Source organism: Tauraco erythrolophus, chromosome 4, assembly GCF_009769465.1.
Source record: "Tauraco erythrolophus isolate bTauEry1 chromosome 4, bTauEry1.pri, whole genome shotgun sequence".
Classification (NCBI taxonomy): domain Eukaryota; kingdom Metazoa; phylum Chordata; class Aves; order Musophagiformes; family Musophagidae; genus Tauraco; species Tauraco erythrolophus.
The window spans coordinates 32,301,674-32,320,249 of NC_141468.1; the positions used below are offsets into that span (position 1 = coordinate 32,301,674).

Sequence of the window (18,576 nt, forward strand, 5' to 3'; positions counted from 1 at the left end):
TTAAACATGATGTCTGATTGACTTAACCTTGTTCTTTTGAAAATCCTGGCTGTAGAAATTAAACACTGCTTAATGTAACCTGAAGAATAACGTAACCACAGTCAGTCACATACCATAGGGTCAGTTTTCATTGTTCATTGCTAATTCTAGTGTATGCTTATACTATTTGCAAATGATGCTTGCACATTTTGTCTCAGAATACTGAGGTTCAGCTAATCATGGACAGAATTTAGTCTGATACTTTATATTGTTTTCCCACTGTCCTACTATACAAGCATTGACAAGGACTCAACTCCTTCAGAATTTTTATTGAACCTGAAGTGAATAACTCGATTCTTAGTTTCAAAGCACAGTTCTTACTAGATGGGTTATGGTCGTGTATTTTAACATTCCAATCATGCAACTCTTGCCAAGGTTCAGTAGTAACTCAAACTGAATTCATCCATACAAATGAGTAATTACAATTCTCTTGTTTAGTTGTCATATGGGTAAATGCAATTTGTTTGTTTGTTTGATTGTTTTATCTTAATCTTTGGCATCTATGTTATTTTTTACTCTTAGTGTCTTGATTTTATGTTTTCTGAATGTTTATATAATCTTTCTGTTGTTTTGATCATCCTTCTTTTTTTTCTGTTGTAGCCTAGCATTTTCCCTGAGTGTCTGTTTAGCCTTTTCCTGAGAAGATTGGTTCCAATTATTTCCAATGGTATTAAACTGGAAGCTATTCAAATTACGTTTGGTATGACAACCAACTGACCTACCAGAACGATTGGTTTGGAAGGTCAACCAATATTCCAGAAAGATGCATTTTTTTTCCTACCTAGCAGTTTATTCCAACATCTTTCTCCTGTTGCTCATGGGACCCAAAGATGTTCTAAAAAAATCAATTGTATGTATTGCTTCCCCAAAAATCTTATTAAGATGTCTTTCTGTAAACTATGTTGTGATGAAGTGTCATGATCTTCAGTAGGCAACACCAGTAAATTTTTATTTTGGATATATTTCTAGTCATCTTGCTTCTTACCTCTAAAAAAACTGCATGCAATTGTTAATCTGTTTCCAAGCAAGTTTTCTCATCTTCAGCATGAGGTGCATTCTTAGTCTTGTTTTGTCTCTAGTGATTTGTGTTCAATGACTATCTTCTCTATTCTATTCAACTATGTCCTTCAAAATGTCTTCTGTAGTTTTCATACTGATGTTTTCATACTTACTGTACACTTTCTGCTATGTAAAGTTTCTTGTCTTGTCAGTGCCACACATCCACTCTGGTTTTACTCCGTTCAGTTCATTAATAAGAATTGTTTTCTTCCCTAAGTCTGACAGAATGATACTTTTCGATTTTTTCTCTCTAAAACCTCAGTTTATCTGATACTGTCTAGTATGTGAACTTATTTTCTAGACTATATAGGCACCTTTTTCTAAAATGTCTCTTCTGGTTTCAGATAACAAATAATATAAGATTATTGTTGATCATTGTGTCCGTTCTATTACTGGCCAGCACAAGATTGAGAGAAGAATCTCAATTTCTTCTTTAAGTTATCTTGATATCACTGCTTAAGATTACACAAGCAGAATGAATTTTATTAGTGAATTTTGGAAATGGAAATTTCCTTTTAGGAAGTAAATCAACATTTATTCTGTGATGTCTTATCTAAGATTTTTAGCTACTCTTTGGAGTTACGATTTCACATCATTGTAGATAAAACAAACGTAAATGTTTGGCTGTGTTAGCTGATGGAATATTGGAATTGGTTTTTGTAAATGTTTTACCAAGAAGTAAATGCTTAATCTTTTAATGAATAGAATACTACTTTTCAGTCTAGTAGCTGATAGAAAGAAGTAACTAAATTAAAAAGTCTTTTCAGTCTTATGAGTATTGCCTAGCCAGACATTTCAAACACTCATGTTTGCCTTCTCTCTTTTGTTAGTAGCATGTCTCAGGAGGAGATTTGCTGTAAAATGCCGAGATAATGTATTTGTAAGCTACTGTTTTCTGATTTTAATAATCAGTAACTACTGCTTTTAATGAGTTGGATTCCTGAGAGAAAACTATTAAATAAATGGAAACGCTAGTGTGTAACAATGCTTTTCTCTGTCTTTGAGAAAAATAAGTATGGCTCGTTGTCAGTTCCTACTTCCATTAAAGAGAATAAACATGTCAATTAATAAAAGAAAGAAAAAATTTAGCCCTATGCCTTCTATGGAAAAATAACCTTCCTGTGAATGAAGAGTTTATTACAAAGTATATACTATGCCACTATTAGGAAGGTCTTCCTGTACTTTTTTAACAGATTTTACTTTACTAAAAAATTGTTATGACCTTTTTTTTTTGTATATGTCTATGAAGAGATGTAAATTAAATATATACTAAGATATTAACACTAAAAGGTGGATTTATTACTTACCAACAGCCCTCAGATTTATAGAGTAGTATATCTATGAAAGGAGCAGCTATCCATTTTTGCACACAGCTACTTAAGAATTTCACTGCTCATCTGGGATTTTGACATGAAGAATGTCTTTGATCATGGAGAAATAATGAATCTTTTTAGAGATCTGTTAGATTAATATAATGGAGATCTGTTTCTGTAATCTATGTAGATTATAAAGATGTTCTGTTTATAGGGATAGTAGGTGGTTCACAGTACTGTGGTTCCAAGTATTGCCGTGTGTTCTACACAGTACTACTTCTGTATAGTAGATAAAATAATGCAATAGACATATAGTGAAATAAAGATCTGCAGACAGGCTAGTGTTGCTAGTAGAACAGAATTACTTCACACACACATACTAAAGTGTATATAAGAAAAGGATCAAACAACCATTCAGTAATCAATATACATATTGAAATCTAATTTAAGTGGATTTAAACAGCCTTGCCTCCAACATGCTTTTTGCCATTAATGTGTTCTTATAATAAATAGAATTTCATCAAAAAATATCACTAGACTTAACGTTTCTGTTAGAAACATAACATTTCAATTTAAAACCTTAGTAGAATACTGAAGAATTCTAAGGCTATTGTCCTGTAAGTTCATTAATATTAACTTCAGTGTGCTAGTAAGTATTTATTTTTAGTTTTAATCTAAACCTGAAAGCATTTCTTTCTGCAGATCCTTTGTAAGAGTGAAAACTCTTTGAAGAGATATCCCTGTTCTCATTATTGTAGTTGTATTCCTACTAGGTACCCCATCAGTTAAGCACCTCTACCAAATCTCAAGTGTTTTATTCTATGAGTCACTATAACTTCTAATGTAAACTAAAACTTACGTGATCTTGTGACCCATTGTAGAGACACTGTTGACCCTGTCTTATGGACATTTTCCTAGTATTTCTTAAAGCTTCACTTTTGAGTGATAGCAGTGAAGGCATTTTTGCACAAATAAAGACTATTACACAATGATGGTTAGTTATAGAAGATGCATCTTGTTGGTATGCTGAAAAAAAAGCTCAGCATATTACTTTGGAGGTACTTTCAGGGAAAGGAAGGTATAGAGTTGTAAAACAGCTTACTCAAGGTCATGTGAGAGAAGGATTGCAAAGCTACTTTAAGAAAATGAAATTATGCTTCTCTTTTTTGGGGGATATAAAGGAAATAATTTACATCTTAACAATTTGCAACAGGATAATCTATTCTTAAAATGTGAAGTATATTTTCATTTGATAGTATTGAAGTATAGAATGATTCAAATATTTGTAGAGATAATATCTAGCTACATTTGAACTCTCAGTTTAGTATGAAAATTCATCTGTATAAAAATGCTTATCTATCAACAAAAAACTTTTAATATGATATAAATAAAGCAAATAGAATCATAGAATCATAGAATGGTTAGGGTTGGAAGGGACCTTAAAGATCATCTAGTTCCAACCCCCAAAAAATAAAGCCTATACTTATTCTGTGAGGGGGAAAAAGGTCTATTTATCAGTGCTCCCCATTAAGCTTGTATTCCTGTGTTGGTTTAGAACATTGTGCAGAGATGTTTTTGCCTGAAAAAATGAGATTATCGTTTCCAAGGTCTAAGAGTTGTAAATTCTAAATGTAGCTCAATTCCAGAGGTAAACATGCAAGATATAGCTACAAGCTCTTGCTGACAAGTGCAATATCTGCTGGGCGATGGGTCCCCTTTGAGCTGCCATGTCACGAGGAGCAGCATGTCCAATGTGCTGCAACCTGCCATGCCATCGCAGCGTTCCTCTGATCCATTTCAGTGTGCCTTTATGTGTGATAGTGATTCGTCGGGTTTGTAAACTTTCTTCTTCAGTGAAATGTATCGACTCTATGAGTATCCTATGTTTTAGTAGTTTAAAATTGGCATCAGGTGTTTTATTCTGCGTATAACAACTTTGAAAATACCTTTACATAATTTAAAATAATTCAAAAGCTGGGATTTAATTAGTCATCCTTAACATGAAGGCAAGATCATGGAGCAGACCCTCCTGACGATTATGCTAAGGCACATAGAAAATGAGGAGGTGATTGGTGACAACATGGCTTCACTAAGGGCAAATCCTGCCTGACTAATTTGGTGGCCTTCTATGATGAGGTTACAGCATTGATGGATAGGGGAAGAGCAAATGACATCATCTACCTGGACTTATCCAAAGCATTTGATACTGTCCCACATGGCATCCTTGTCTCCGAACTGGAAAGACATGGTTTTGATGGATGGACCACTCAGTGGATAAGGAATTGGCTGGATGGTCGCACTCAGAGAGTTCAGTGGTCAATGGTTCAATGTCCAAGTGGAGGCCAGTGACGAGTGGTGTTCCTCAGGGATCAGTACTGGGGCCAGTGCTATTTAAGATCTTTGTTGGTGACATGGACAGTGGGATTGAGTGTACCCTCAGCACGTGTGCAGATGACACCAAGTTTTGTGGTGTTGTGGACATGCTGGACGGAAGGCATGCCATCCAGAGGCACCTCAACAGGTTTGAGAGGTGGGCCTGTAAGAACCTAATGAAGTTCAACAAGGCCAAGTGCAGGGTCCTGCATGTGGGTCGGGGCAATCCCAAGCACAAGTACTGGCTGGGCGGAGAATGGATTGAGAGCAGCCCTGAGGAAAAGGACTTGGGAGTGCTGGTGGATGAGAAGCTCAACATGAGCCGGCAATGTGCGCTGGCAGCCCAGAAAGCCAACCATATTCTGGGCTGCATCAAAAGAAGCGTGACCAGCAGGTCGAGGGAGGTGATTCTGCCCCTCTACTCTGCTCTAATGAGCATCCACCTGGAATACTGTATTCAGCTCTGGAGTCCCCAGCACAAGAAGGACATGGAGCTGCTGGAGCAGGTCCAGAGGAGGGCCACAAAGATGATCCGAGGGCTGGAACACCTCTCCTATGAAGACTGGCTGAGAGAGTTGGGGCTGTTCAGCCTGGAGAAGAGAAGGCTCCAGAGTGATCTTATCGCAGCCTCCCAGTACTTAAAGGGGGCCTACAGGAAAGCTGGAGAGGGACTTTTTACAAGGGCATGTAGTGATAGGACAAGGGGAAATGGCTTTAAATTGAAAGAGGGGAGATTTCAATTAGATCTAAGGAAGAAATTTTTCATTGTGAGGGTGGTGAGGCAGGGGAACAGGTTGCCCAGAGAAGTTGTAGATGCCCCATCCCTGGAAGCGTTCAAGGCCAGGTTGGATGAGGCTTTGGGCAACCTGGTGTAGTGGAGGGTTTCCCTGCCCATAGCAGGGGGGTTGGAACTAGATGATCTTTAAGGTCTCTTCCAAACCCTAACCATTCTATGATTCTATGAAAGTAAGTTATTCAAGTAAAATGAAATTATTTTTTTCTGTTATAAGTGTTTATAGACCAATAATATTTTCGATGCATGCAGCAAACTATAAATAAAGGGAAAAGTTAATGCCTATGTACAAGAAGTAACTCTTCTGTTTCTACCTAGAAATATTTTGTCTGCGATTCCACAGAAGTGTTTAATTCAACCAAGTCTAGAAAGATAAAATTAGTATTATTACAGTGCTTAAAAAATGTTAAAGTCTAGTGGAGACATACAAGGAATGTTTGTTTCTCTTCGTTTTACTTTGTAATGCAAGCTACTTATGCATTCAATTAATATTTACTTCCTTAAGCACAATATTCAGTGATAACTATATTTAACTTCATTATTCCTGTTTGTTTCCTTATATATCAACCCAAATAACATAAAATCTCAGCTATTGCTTTCTTTGTCAGGAGTTACCACATCTTTTCATTTGGTGTCTTAATCTTCAGATGTCTATTCTGTACTAGGTTTAGGAGTAGTCACTTTTTCAATCCTAACAGAATTGGGTTTAGCTTGTAATCAACATTCTGGTCAGCAGCTTTAGGTGCACATTTACTGCTTATGGGCCCGGTCCTACTGCCGTGAGAACTTTAAATTCAATATGAGTAGTCAGGTATTCAATGTTATCTCTTCGTTTAATTTCATTTCATTTCTCCTAATAATGTTTCTGTCAGTCATTTTTTGCTTGTTACATTGTGAAAGCTGAAGGGGTTTATAAACTAGTCAGTTGTTGCTACTGCTGAACAGAACTGTGCAGGTTCAGAAAGAAAACCTCAATATCATCTCAACTGTTCAAACTAGTTGAGTTCCCTGTATGGCCACACTAAAGTTTAGATATTACTAATAACTCAATTACTCTTTTGACTGGAGACAAAACATTATTATGTGAGTGTAAAAATTGCATTTAGTTTTCAGGCTTCTGGGAGAATACCAAAGCAACTCAAAACTTACTGCTATCAGTAGCTAACAATCTATTTCCCTATCAGTCTTATGACTCTTTCCCTCCCTTCTCTCTTTCCCCTTCTTCAATAAGCAACATGTAAAATATGGTTATTATTTCTTATATGTATGAGTAAATTCTTTATAAAAAGTACTTATTGCATGTTTTATTGCAGTTGTATAGCCTAAAACCAGCAAGTATATCCTGTGTTCTCAGATTGGCATTTCAACAGGAGAATATGTAAGGAGATATTTTTTTCAGACTTTAGAATGAGTTTGTTTATTGTCAGACAAGAGCTCACCAAATATTGGAGGTTTTTTTTAGAAACAAACAAGCCAAAAACTGTTTTGATTTTAATCAAAAATGTATTTTCCTCATAAAAAAAATCCACATACTCACTGTGTCTACTCTACAGAATTTGTCCATTTCATTACACCATGTGTCAATCCTAGTATATCTGTTCACTGCAAAAACTCGTGGCTAGTGTGTGTAATACAGCACAGGAGGAGGTATTGCTCAGTTCCACTACTTTTATATAATAAAAAAAAAATAATACAGAAAATGTTCTTGGCTACTTGCACTGTATTCCAGACTTAGAGGTCCCATGAAAGTTCTAGAAAATGAAGTTAATTGTATTTGGTTGGTAGGATACCCTTAGAAGCCAGTTAGTTAAAATTATTCTCTTCTGATGAGTCAATACATATTCCCATTTGCTGGCAGTAGCAAAGTCCAGGCATCTGGTTCCTGAAAGAAATGCTTTTTCTTGTTGCCTTTTTGTTCAGCACAAATGCAGTCATGTGCTTTTTATTTCAGGGATTAAGTGATATACTGACATATTTATGACATATTGGTTGGTACACCTATTACAGTTGCCTTTACTTCCATAGCTGTGCTTTTTTCTTTGCCCATGTCCCAAAGACTGATTAGAGGAGGGGAAAGCTCATTTAGTGAAAATGATTGTTTCTTCAGGTAATTCCTTAGATAGCTGTGTCCAGCGTCATAGTTCATCTCTCGTGAGATGCAGCTGTAGAGATATATCACAGAGATGATTCCCAGAAAAGCACCAAGGCAAGCAAGGAATCCTATTATGTTGTTCTTTTCGTAGCCTTTCACTGCTACATCCAGTCCTTTTGTGGTTACGTTGACACATTGTTTCTTATTCTGTGAATAGATAGTGGGAATATCTATACAAATTTTGTATTCAGTTGAGGGATGTAGATGTGTAAGATTATATACCTTTATATCAGATGGTATTCGAGCGCTCTGTGCAGCCTGAGAGTTTTCAGCTTTCAGAAAGGCTGTCCATCTAACACTGGACTTCAGAATTTTAGAACTTGCTTTCCATGAGACCAAAACAGAATTAGATTTTATATCTTTTATTTTGATATTCAATGATCCATTGCTGTCCTGAGGAAAAGAGCCGTCCACTTTAATCATGACTGACTTTAGATCTGCCCCAACTAAATTCGTTGCTATACATGTGTATAAGCCACTTTCTTTTTGTGTTACATCACTTATGTCTAATGTTCCTTCAGAATGAATGTAGTATTTATTAGAGATAGTATTAGGCAAAAGTTTGTGTCCTGATGGTGTTATCCAGTAGATTTCAGGTTCTGGTTCTGCTGTTGCTCTGCAGTGTAAGGAAATATGACTGCCAGTTTTTAAATCCAGAGTAGATGGAAAACTTTCAGGAGCTATCAGGGGGAGACAGATTTCCATCATTTCCCGGAAGTGTATCTGTCTCACGTTCTGGCCTTGGAATTCAGGAGGGTCAACACAAAACAAGGACTCCGGCTCCATGAAGCGAATGTTTGTTTTATTCATGTTAATCCAGCGGATGACACAATCGCATCTAATGGGATTGCTGTGTATACTCACTTCTTTGAGGTTAGGCAAGGATTCCACTGTACTGCGGTACAGGGCACTCAGCGCGTTGCTGTTGAGCATGAGCGATTCCAGCTTGGGAAGTCTGTAGAATGCATTTGGATGAATGTATGACAATCTGGGGTTATTGGTAGCTTCTATTTTCCTTAAATCAGGCAAATTATCAACAGCAAGACTATCTATAGAAATCAGTTCAGGCATGTTATTAATTCCGAGCTCTTTTAGGTGCAGCATATTGCTAAAATCTCCTCGTCGTATCCTGTTAATGGGATTCTTGTTTAGATCCAGAAATTTAAGATTTGTAGCCTTTTGAAGAGCAATGTGGGGTACTCTAATGAATCTGTTGTCATAAAAGGAGATGCTTTCTAAATTGTCAAGGCCAACCAAAGCGTTATCTGGTATTTCAGTGAGATTTATGCCTGCTAAAACTAGGCTGCGCAGATTGATAAGAGGCTTAAAGTTCATATCTTCGATTCTGATTATTGGATTTTCTCCAATCATGAGGATTTCAAGATTAGGAGTAGCTTCAAACCACTTCCTGTTGATCATTTGCAGACCATTTGAATTGAGATGAAGTCTGAGAAGATTATTGAGGCCTATGAAAGCTCCCGGTGCAATCACAGAAAGCAGGTTATGATTAATATAAAGCTCTTGTAAATTGTGGAGTCCAGAGAGACATTCTTCAGGGAGTTCAGTGAGTTTGTTTTCTTCAAGGTACACTGAAAGCAACTGTGGTATCTTTCTAAGATTAATACTGGTCACTGAGGATAGGTTGTTCTGAGATAAATCTAGACCTGTTAAGTTCACTGGGAAGTCTACTGAATGTTCAATTTTTGCAATATTATTAGTCTGTAGAAGTAGAACCTGTGTGTCAGCAGGCAGTCTGGCTGGAAAACTAAAAAGGCCTAAGTCATTACAGTCCACTGTTGGAGCCTCCATATACACAGACCTGGGAGTGAACCATGGTCTGATCTCACATATACATGACTCTGGGCAGTCTGCTTTTTTTTCTACAGCTTGTACTAGTGCAGTGATAACTAGGCCAAGTAGAAAATTAATTTTGAGTTGCATGTCCTTCATCTTAGCTCAGATGTAACAGACTGTTTAGTATTCCACAATTATGGTTTTGGAATTCAGTGTGACCTGGTCAATTGATAATACACACACTTGCATTTGTCAAATGATGATCGTGAAGGACTTTCTTCCTGAGGATAAGTGATAAATTTGTAACCAACTTGTCCAGTAGTAAGAAGCATTTTGTGGAAATGAAGGTCACTCTGTCCTTGATGGCATAAAATTGATAAGCTTTGTGAAGATGAAGTATGTATAGATGGTCATAGGAGATTAAGCAATTCATTTATTTAGTAGTATTAACTTCAAATCCCATGATTGATTAGTGTTTGCAGGAATGACAGGATGACCTAAAATACAAGAAGAGGAAATAATTAGTATAAGAAACTATAAAGTAATAAATTAATTTAGCCATCTTTAGCTCTCTAATGTTAATTATTGCAAGTAAGAAAAGAAAATGACTGTGGTGCCTAGAGTATTGTAGTGGTATCCAGATAGCATAAATGAAGTTAATATAGTAATATATCTTTAGACTTGTAGCTTGTCAGACGTCCAGTGGAGCATTGCTCTACAGAAAGATGAAGATCCATAAAGTATAAAGCAAAATATATCAGTGAGATTTTTTCTACATATTTTATGCTCCTTTAAAATATTTTCTTTTTTCTTTCAGTTATCGCTAGAAGCAGACTGAGTTCTGTTGGCTTTGAAAATGTAAACACTGAGCAAAATCCTACAGAGCATGAATATTTAACTTTTGAACATGAAATTTATAAATATAAAGAACATAATTTATGTGTAATCAAAGGAAAATGGAATGGTTGGATTAATACACATTCCTAATGATGACATTCTTAGGCAAGCCTCTGAGAGGTTTCTACAGAAATATACAAAATTGATAATTCACAGGTTTTATGATTTTGTAATTCTTTTTGTAGCTACCGCTTAGGAAGACAATTTGTTTTTTTTCTTTAAAGCAATAATTAAAAAGAAATATGTACCTCACAATAAATAGCTCCTCATCTTGGCAAATTCAGGCTAATTACTGGCTTACTTATTTCGGCTTCAATAACTTCAATTGCAAGGAATAGTAATAACAGAAAAGTGTCTTTAGAGTGATAAGAAGGAAAAAAAAAAAGTACATTAGCAATTGCCTCTTTGGTCTGTAGCTCTGCAAGAATTTGCTTTGAAGTTGCAGATTGTCTTCATGTCCCAAATTATAGCAAAGACTGAAGCCTTAGCATCTTGAAGCATCAAATGTGCACTCTCCAGGTTTTTGGTATGTACTTGCTTTTTCTGGGGCAAAAAAAATCCTGTACGTTGTGTTCCAAACCATGTAATTGAAAAGCTTGTGTTTTCATATATGAAGTAGTATGCATTAACTGCTTAATTTACTTCAGAATATAGATTTTTCACTAACTTTAACTGGACTTTGTCTCAGAAGATTCTCATATGATACACACTTGTGCCTGTTTTTCCCTGCCTCTAGTGTTAAAATTCACAGTGATATTGTTTACAAACTGTAACATAAGATCAATGCTTCACTGACATTGAAAAGTAACTTTTGAGGTGTTGCTGGTATAGATAGATTATAACAGTCAAGCATCAAGGATTTAGATTTTAGGTTTCCTTTCCAGGCCCAGGAGGATTGAGCGTATTGACCACATAGGCATTCCGTTATCAACTCAAAGGAAAAGTGTTGGGCTGTGTTGCGTGACATGGGCACTGGACCACTTTGAAGTACATTTGACAAGTCTTTGAGGCTGCTGTTTGTGTTATGTACATGTAAGGACATTTAATATTACATTTTAACACGTAAATGTATTAATAAAGTGAACAGACAATGTGTGAGATAAACACACAGAAAACATTCTGCTGTTTTGAGGATTAATAATATGTTTTCATGCAAATGAACCAGTTTATACTGCAATGCAAAGACATGCTGACTGAAACAGTAAAAATGTAACCTGTTCCTTTGTTCTGGGAAACGAGATGAACTTAAGGCTTACAGAAGAATAAAGGTTGGACAGTTTGGAGGCAAGGTGATGTATACTTGTATGGAGTACTGTCCCATTTACTAACGATCTCAGTAGAAATCATTCTATGCCAAACGCACAGATGTCATTTACTATGTAGGGAGAAAAGAGGATAAACGGAAGGAGGAAATTTTTTGGGTTGTGCTCTTGATGCACTTTCTAAAGCATGTTCCATTGACTTGTAGAATTTTATTTGGCTTGTATATTAAAAATGTATCTGTAAGCATGGTGAATACAAAATGTAAGCTTTTAATAGTTGAAAGGTCATTGGAAAACTTACATGAATAGCAAATTAATTGAGATTCAAGGGACTGCTACTGCAGCTATCGAATCGCAGCATTTTGATCCCACTATGATGCGCAGGAATTCTGCTCAGTAGAGGTACTGGAAAAATATTCTGGGGAAGTATAAGTACATAGCTGACCTGCTTTTCAACTCCTCCCTCGATATTTGCCATTGGCCACTGTGAAAGATAGGGTGTGGACCAGGATGGACATATCATGTGTGTCCCAGGTACCCGAGAGGCTGTACCAGTTAAAACATGTAAACTACTACATTTTCCTGTACCTAGAGCCCATATTCTCCTGCATTTGAGTTTATATTCCTCTCGTGTTTGTACTCCTTCTGAGTTTATACTTCAGCTTCTATGAGATTCTCAAGCCAAAAACCAAGGACACAGTGAACATTTTCATGTCATATATATTAGAGTGGGCTTTCCACAAAAGGCAGCAAAAAAGAGGTTGGAAATCCAGGTTGAAATTCTTCTTCTTTATGATTTAATCTGATGTCTTTTCTCTTTCTGGTGAACGCTCCAGCTAATAAGCCACGAGCTCAAGCTCATATGGTGTTCTAGCATAAATCTTTCTTATTTCTCCAGTTAAAGTGCTTCTGCCTTGTATAAAATATTCACTGGGGTTGAGTGCCTTGAATAACAGATTGTAGAATAATTTTCACAATCTCTCCCAGCCTGCAGAGGCATCGTTCCAAAGTACATTGTTTCACTTCAGAAATATTTTTGGTTTAAATAGTACCATATCTATCTATTATTTTACACAAAAATGATTTGGTATTAACTACCATTCATTCAAGGTGTGGAATAAAAGAATGTTTCTGGAGTAGTATGGACATCCATAGTGGCTTATGAGATCATACAATAGAATATCTCAAGTTGGAAGGGACCCATAAGGATCATTGAGTCCCACTCCCTACTCCTTACAGGACAACCTAAAACTAAATAATATGACTGTAGTACACATCAAATCTTTTTTTGGGGTTTGGACTAGATGACCTTTGAAGGCCCCTTCCAGCCCTAACGATTCTATGATTCTATGATCACATAACACAATAAACAAAAAAGTTAAATAATGAAATGCACAGCAAAAATAGAATCATTTGAGTGGCCAAATATTTCTGTTGGTCTTTTTATTTATAATAATTTTATTGTGTGACTCTGATATACAATGTTGACAGGAAAGGAAAAAAAAATTAGTGATGTTTTCTGGTCCCGCTTGAAGAGCTCAAAACCCAGAATCAAGTTATGCGATATGACTTTGCTTATGCCAACTGGTTGTATTGTTTATGTGTGTGTGTCTGCGTGCATGTAATTAATTTCTAACCTTGAGATGTGTAGAAACCATTTTGAACTGAGAAGTGAGCTGCAGTTTACTGTAACAAAATAAACCTCATGTAAATTGCTATCTTGCACTCAATGCTATAAACTGTAATTGAAGTTCAATTTCCTTGAAGAATGTAGCGTTACTGAGATAAATGTTTGTATTGGAAAAGAAGCATTTAACTTTGAGATACTTTGAACTTTGTGAATACATTTTTTCACTTTCTTCGTTAATGTACTGATAATAGTAAATATGTAGTGATAACACTAAATAGAGATTAAATTGAAATGCTCTTATTAACACTGATTTTCACAATTTTTATTAATGGGTTCCAGTGCTTTAAATCTAAATACTTTGTACAATCTGGAATTTTATGTGAAAGTTTTGCATTTCAAATGTCCAGTTTTAAAGGTACTAATAAAAAGGACAAAGAGAATCTGAAGATTATTTGTTCTGTTCCTTTGAGTATTATTTAAAGTATCTGAGATTTACTTACACAGAGGTTTCTGTGTAAAAGTAGATATTTTCTTTAAAAAAAAAGTTAATTCAAATAATGCAATTATGTCAGCATTATCTGTTAAGCAAAATTACTGTTTTTCTTATAGGTCTTTTGTTAGTGGGTTTTGATGACCCCTCAAGATTTTTGATGTGGTGCAAGTGATTTTTAAAACTTATACCTACTGTGGTGCACAATAGAAAAGCTTGTAGATATGAGGTTCAGCAGCAAATTATCAACGTTAAGCTGAGCTGTGGGATAAGTGTTTTCACACAAGCAGCAGCAGGAGCTATGCATCATAGTTTTGGAGTCTTTGAAGTAATTCTTTACCCAACTGCATTTATAAATCGCTGTGCACACTCTGATTGTACATGTATTTTCTCTTCCAGATAAAAAGATGTGGTTTGCTTCGTAATGTCTGCGGTTAAAAAGTCTAAATATAGTCTGCAACTAAAAAGTTAGTATTGCTTATTAGTAATAATATGTATTTTTAATTATTTTTTTCCTGTACTAGAACTTCTATCCTAAAACTGTTTAAATCTTTGTGGACAGATTCTTTAATTTTTTTGTTGAAATCTGTCTCTATTGCAATCCATAGTTAGTGTCTTACTAAATATGGAGTGCTTCTTGCTTTTAAGGTATTATGTCTTGTTTTTAGAAAAATGCACCCTGATGTGTGTAACTTTTCTCAGCCTAATTATCTGTTGTGTAGACAATGATTGGTATGTCTTAATTAGGTTTGTTTCATTTACTGTTATTGACAGCTGGAGCCTTGGTTTACAGGAGGATATCACCATTATTTGAGCTGGAAAAGACATTCAGTGAGTGAATAAACTGAGCAACGTTTCTCATCACTGGAGCAACAGACAGCTAAGAACCAAGTCAGAGTGGGCAGAAAGGAAAAGAAACACGTCAGGTTTTGGCAATCTTTCTTTTCCACTTCAGCAGTTAGAGAGACAGTGATAAAAACTAAAAATGCAGCAGCTACACTGCAATGTGCCCTGCTGGCAATAAGGCAAACAGTTCACTTCACAAGGACCAATTTAGAGGTGGCAAGCATTTTGAAAACACAGCTGTTCATACAAAGCTACCTTTCAAACACATCAACTGAAAGAGCCACTTCTCAATTCTTGCCATTATAACCACTTTGAGTAGTTCTAGGGACAGAAATCTGGAAATGTCACTAACCTAAAATTGAGCATGAGACATTTCATGCCTCACCTGATTGTAGTTACAGCACTTGGGGTTTTTTGGTTTTTTAAGTGTTAGTTATGGAAATATACAGACTTAAGTTTGAACATTTAGTATCTTTTTGACAATTTTATAAAGCAATTCTTCCTTGTTTGTTATATGATCAAAATAAATTAAAAAATTGACTCCTTGAGGAATTTTTCATTAACAACACAACTGACAAAAAGATGGAACAACTTATTTATTTGACGTATTTCAAGCATTGGCACAGAAATATGTTTTTTTTTCTCTATAAAAATGTAACTGGAATGTTTTTCATGAAATATGTACAGAAAGTTTGTGACTGAAGAAGAAATACAAGTTTAGGTTAAAGCACAAAAAGATAGTATAATAGATTTTCATAACAGAACCAGTCTTGAAATAAAATATTTCTTGAAGTAAGCTCTCCTAGCTGATCTGATAGAGTTCCTGGAAATTATATAGGTTTTATAAAAATGGAAAAAATTTCTTCTAGCATATGAATCTTGCTTTCTTTCTACTCTCTGGAGCAGAGAGTTTCTTACAGAATCCTGTTTCTCTTTACAAATACAAATTAACAGTTCATTATAATATGCTCTTGTTTATATACTTACATATAGCTAACATATAGTCTCAAATGAAAACATGAATGAGGATTTTTGGAAGCTAATGTGTTTCTGACAATCTCAATTCTGAGAATTTCAACTTAGGCAACTGACTATTGTATGACAGTTGACTTCTTCGGCTGAAAACCTCAGGAGTAGAGTACCTGGAATATCTGGACATGTTTGAAAAGTTTGACTAGGGCTTCCTATTGGGATGTTGACTAATTTTGGAAATCTACTTTTCTTTTTTTTCTAATGATGGATTTTTAGAACTTCAGGCTGGCCCTGAATAGCGGTAAGTGTGAGATATAAAGGAAATAGCAAAGGTACTTGTGCTTAACCCTAGAAGCAATTTGCAGTGTCTGATTAATTATTTCACCATATGTGTTTATATTTATTTTGTGAACTTGTTACACCTCCTTTTCACTTTTTTCCTTGCTTGTAATAAATTTGCCTGAGGGAAGGCCACAAGCTTAATATGTTTAATATGACTGTAATACAAGACATTCTCACACCTTAGGCCATTACGAGATAAGAATTACAAGATTTTATACATCATTAAAAGTTCTTTGTATCCATGGACGTCATGTGCTTTGAGGTTAGTTTGATCTAAAAATAAAGATAGATTCAGAAAAATATCATGATGAGCTAGATGAGATTTACCCTTTACATGAGATTTACCCTTTCTCTTTCAGTAATTGAGTCTGGTCTACCATCCTTGTGCTCGTTTACTGTATGTTAATGCAATTTAACAGATATCAGAGCAATTATCACCATGTAGAATTCGTTAAGAACTTACTGTAGTTCTATTTCTTGTATCAATCAAAAATTACATTACAGTGTTTTGGAAAACATTGCAATATAATAAATTGTAAAGCTTGAAAATACAGTATTTAAAATAGATGTGATGAAAACAACAAAGTAAAATGGAAGCCAAAGAAATATTTACATATGGTATGTGATAATTTATTACATATGCTTTTCAATGGACTTAAATGAACATTTGATAAAAACTTCTTTTAAGAATTGGAGGTTGGAAAAGATATAGCACTTTTTTCCCTAATCTGTTTTAAACTGATTGACCATGGAATGGTAGATAACTATAGAACCACCTGCATGTGAGGCACGGTGTTTATCAATCGTAATCACAGCACTTAATAGGAATAGGATATCTTTTTGTTACTATTGTTAATTTGGTGGCAACAGCAGCATTGTGCATTGGAGCCATAGTGGTGGATAAGGACCATGCCATCTTGTGTGCTAACTTGCTGCAGAACGAAACTGTGACATTTACTCCATGGAGCTTAAAATAAAAGAAGAGGCACAAATGGTGATTCAGACAGGGCAAGAAAAAAAAAAAAGAAGTCACTATGACAATTTCTGAATATCCTTGGGTTTATTCTTTTCCTCTAACCATAGTTTAGTAGTTTACTATCATGATCTTGGATTAGTTTTCCAGACTTTGATTTTAGGTTTTCTGATTCTTGTTCTCTCTCTCATGTGCTTATAACTTTTAATCACACACTTCCTAGACACTAAATACATATTACCTTTTAACAAATGGCATAGCAAAAGAAGTCATAAAGTTTGTCTGATGATACTTGGTAAAGGAATTAGTCATTTCAGTAATTACAGTTACCTCATTTTTTTTCACTTCTCCTAATATGAAGTGCACAAAATAAGTTTTAGGTATTCTTTTTGAGTGAGCAGAGGTGTTATAAAATTATATTTGCATGCCAGGAAGATGAATCTCAGTGGAAGCTGCACATTTCTTTAACATTTGTGTTCTAATCTGTCATTTATGTTCTAATTTCTAATATGACATTCCAAATTGTCTTGCAAGACTTTTAATGTATGGCAGTTAGACCTCATCTAATAATTTTATATACTTGGATTAATTGGAAAAGAAACTTTAAAAAGAATCTGAACTGATTTCTTATGTTATTTCTTCTTAAATCAGATATTTAATGTATAATTCTGATGGTTTTATCTAAAAATGTAACTCATTGCTAGCATTACTTGCTCTGATTTTTTTCTTAAATAACAACTGCACACATATATTTTCCAGTTGTCAGAGAAAATAGCAAGGATTAAATGTTAAAAATAGCTTTTCAAAGTACTTAGGTCTTTGGTATCCTTGTAACAGTTTTTAGCCTCAGAGAGGTTTCATTGTGTAAGTGACTTATTTGTCGTTGCCATTATCAAGCAATTATGTCAAAAAAATTATTGCTGTAACTTGGGAAAGTAATGGATTAGTTTAATTTAGATTTATTCGAACATGTTCAGCTTCTTTTTGACAGTTGTCATGTTAGTCGTGGAGAAGCACGTATTGGCAGTTACCTAGGCACATAGTTGGCAAGAGAGCAGTCACGTTCTGGATGTGGGTGAATGTACCCAGTTACCAGATGCTTCAAGCAGATGGCCAGAACTAAAGATGAGTAAGACCAGTTTTGGCTTGTTTTCTAGAAAGCTACCATACTGATTCTGGGGGTCTATAGTACATTTGACTAGTAAAGAAGCCTAGCCAAAATCCAGCAGAGCTATTGGCAAAATCTGCTTTTTGTGAGTTTTGTTTTTTGTTGTTTTTTTTTTTTTCTTTGTGGCTCTTAAAATGCAAACATTAAACCTGCCTAAACCATAGAAATAGATATGTTCAGGTTGTTGTAAAAAAAACAGAGAAAGATTAGTGTCTGTACTTAGCACGTAATATTTTCCTTGGGAATTTATTAATTTATCTTTTTTGATTTACCATGGGAAAAATGTCATTGTAATAAAATTAGCATAATAGTAAACAGGGTACTTTTAGGAGTTACAATTTATATTCTCCAGTTTTTCAATAACAAAGATTTAGGCTTGAAAGACCTAGATTAGTTTAAGTCAACAGTCTTTAATGGCATACTCCTAATGTTTAGTGATTTCATCTTTTAGTTTTTAGTATATTTATGGTTTG

The 18,576-nt window shown here is 35.1% G+C and overlaps 2 protein-coding genes across 2 annotated transcripts in view; one reads left to right on the plus strand and one right to left on the minus strand.

Annotated features, from left to right (window-relative positions):
* Positions 1 to 18,576, plus strand: part of IMMP2L (inner mitochondrial membrane peptidase subunit 2) — a 501,527-nt gene that overhangs the window by 189,635 nt on the left and 293,316 nt on the right. The gene's annotated exons all lie outside the window — the stretch shown is intronic.
* Positions 7,553 to 9,772, minus strand: LRRN3 (leucine rich repeat neuronal 3). Its single transcript, XM_009987323.2, has one exon. The coding sequence runs from the start codon at positions 9,677 to 9,679 to the stop codon at positions 7,553 to 7,555; it is 2,127 nt and encodes a 708-aa protein (XP_009985625.2). The 5' UTR covers positions 9,680 to 9,772.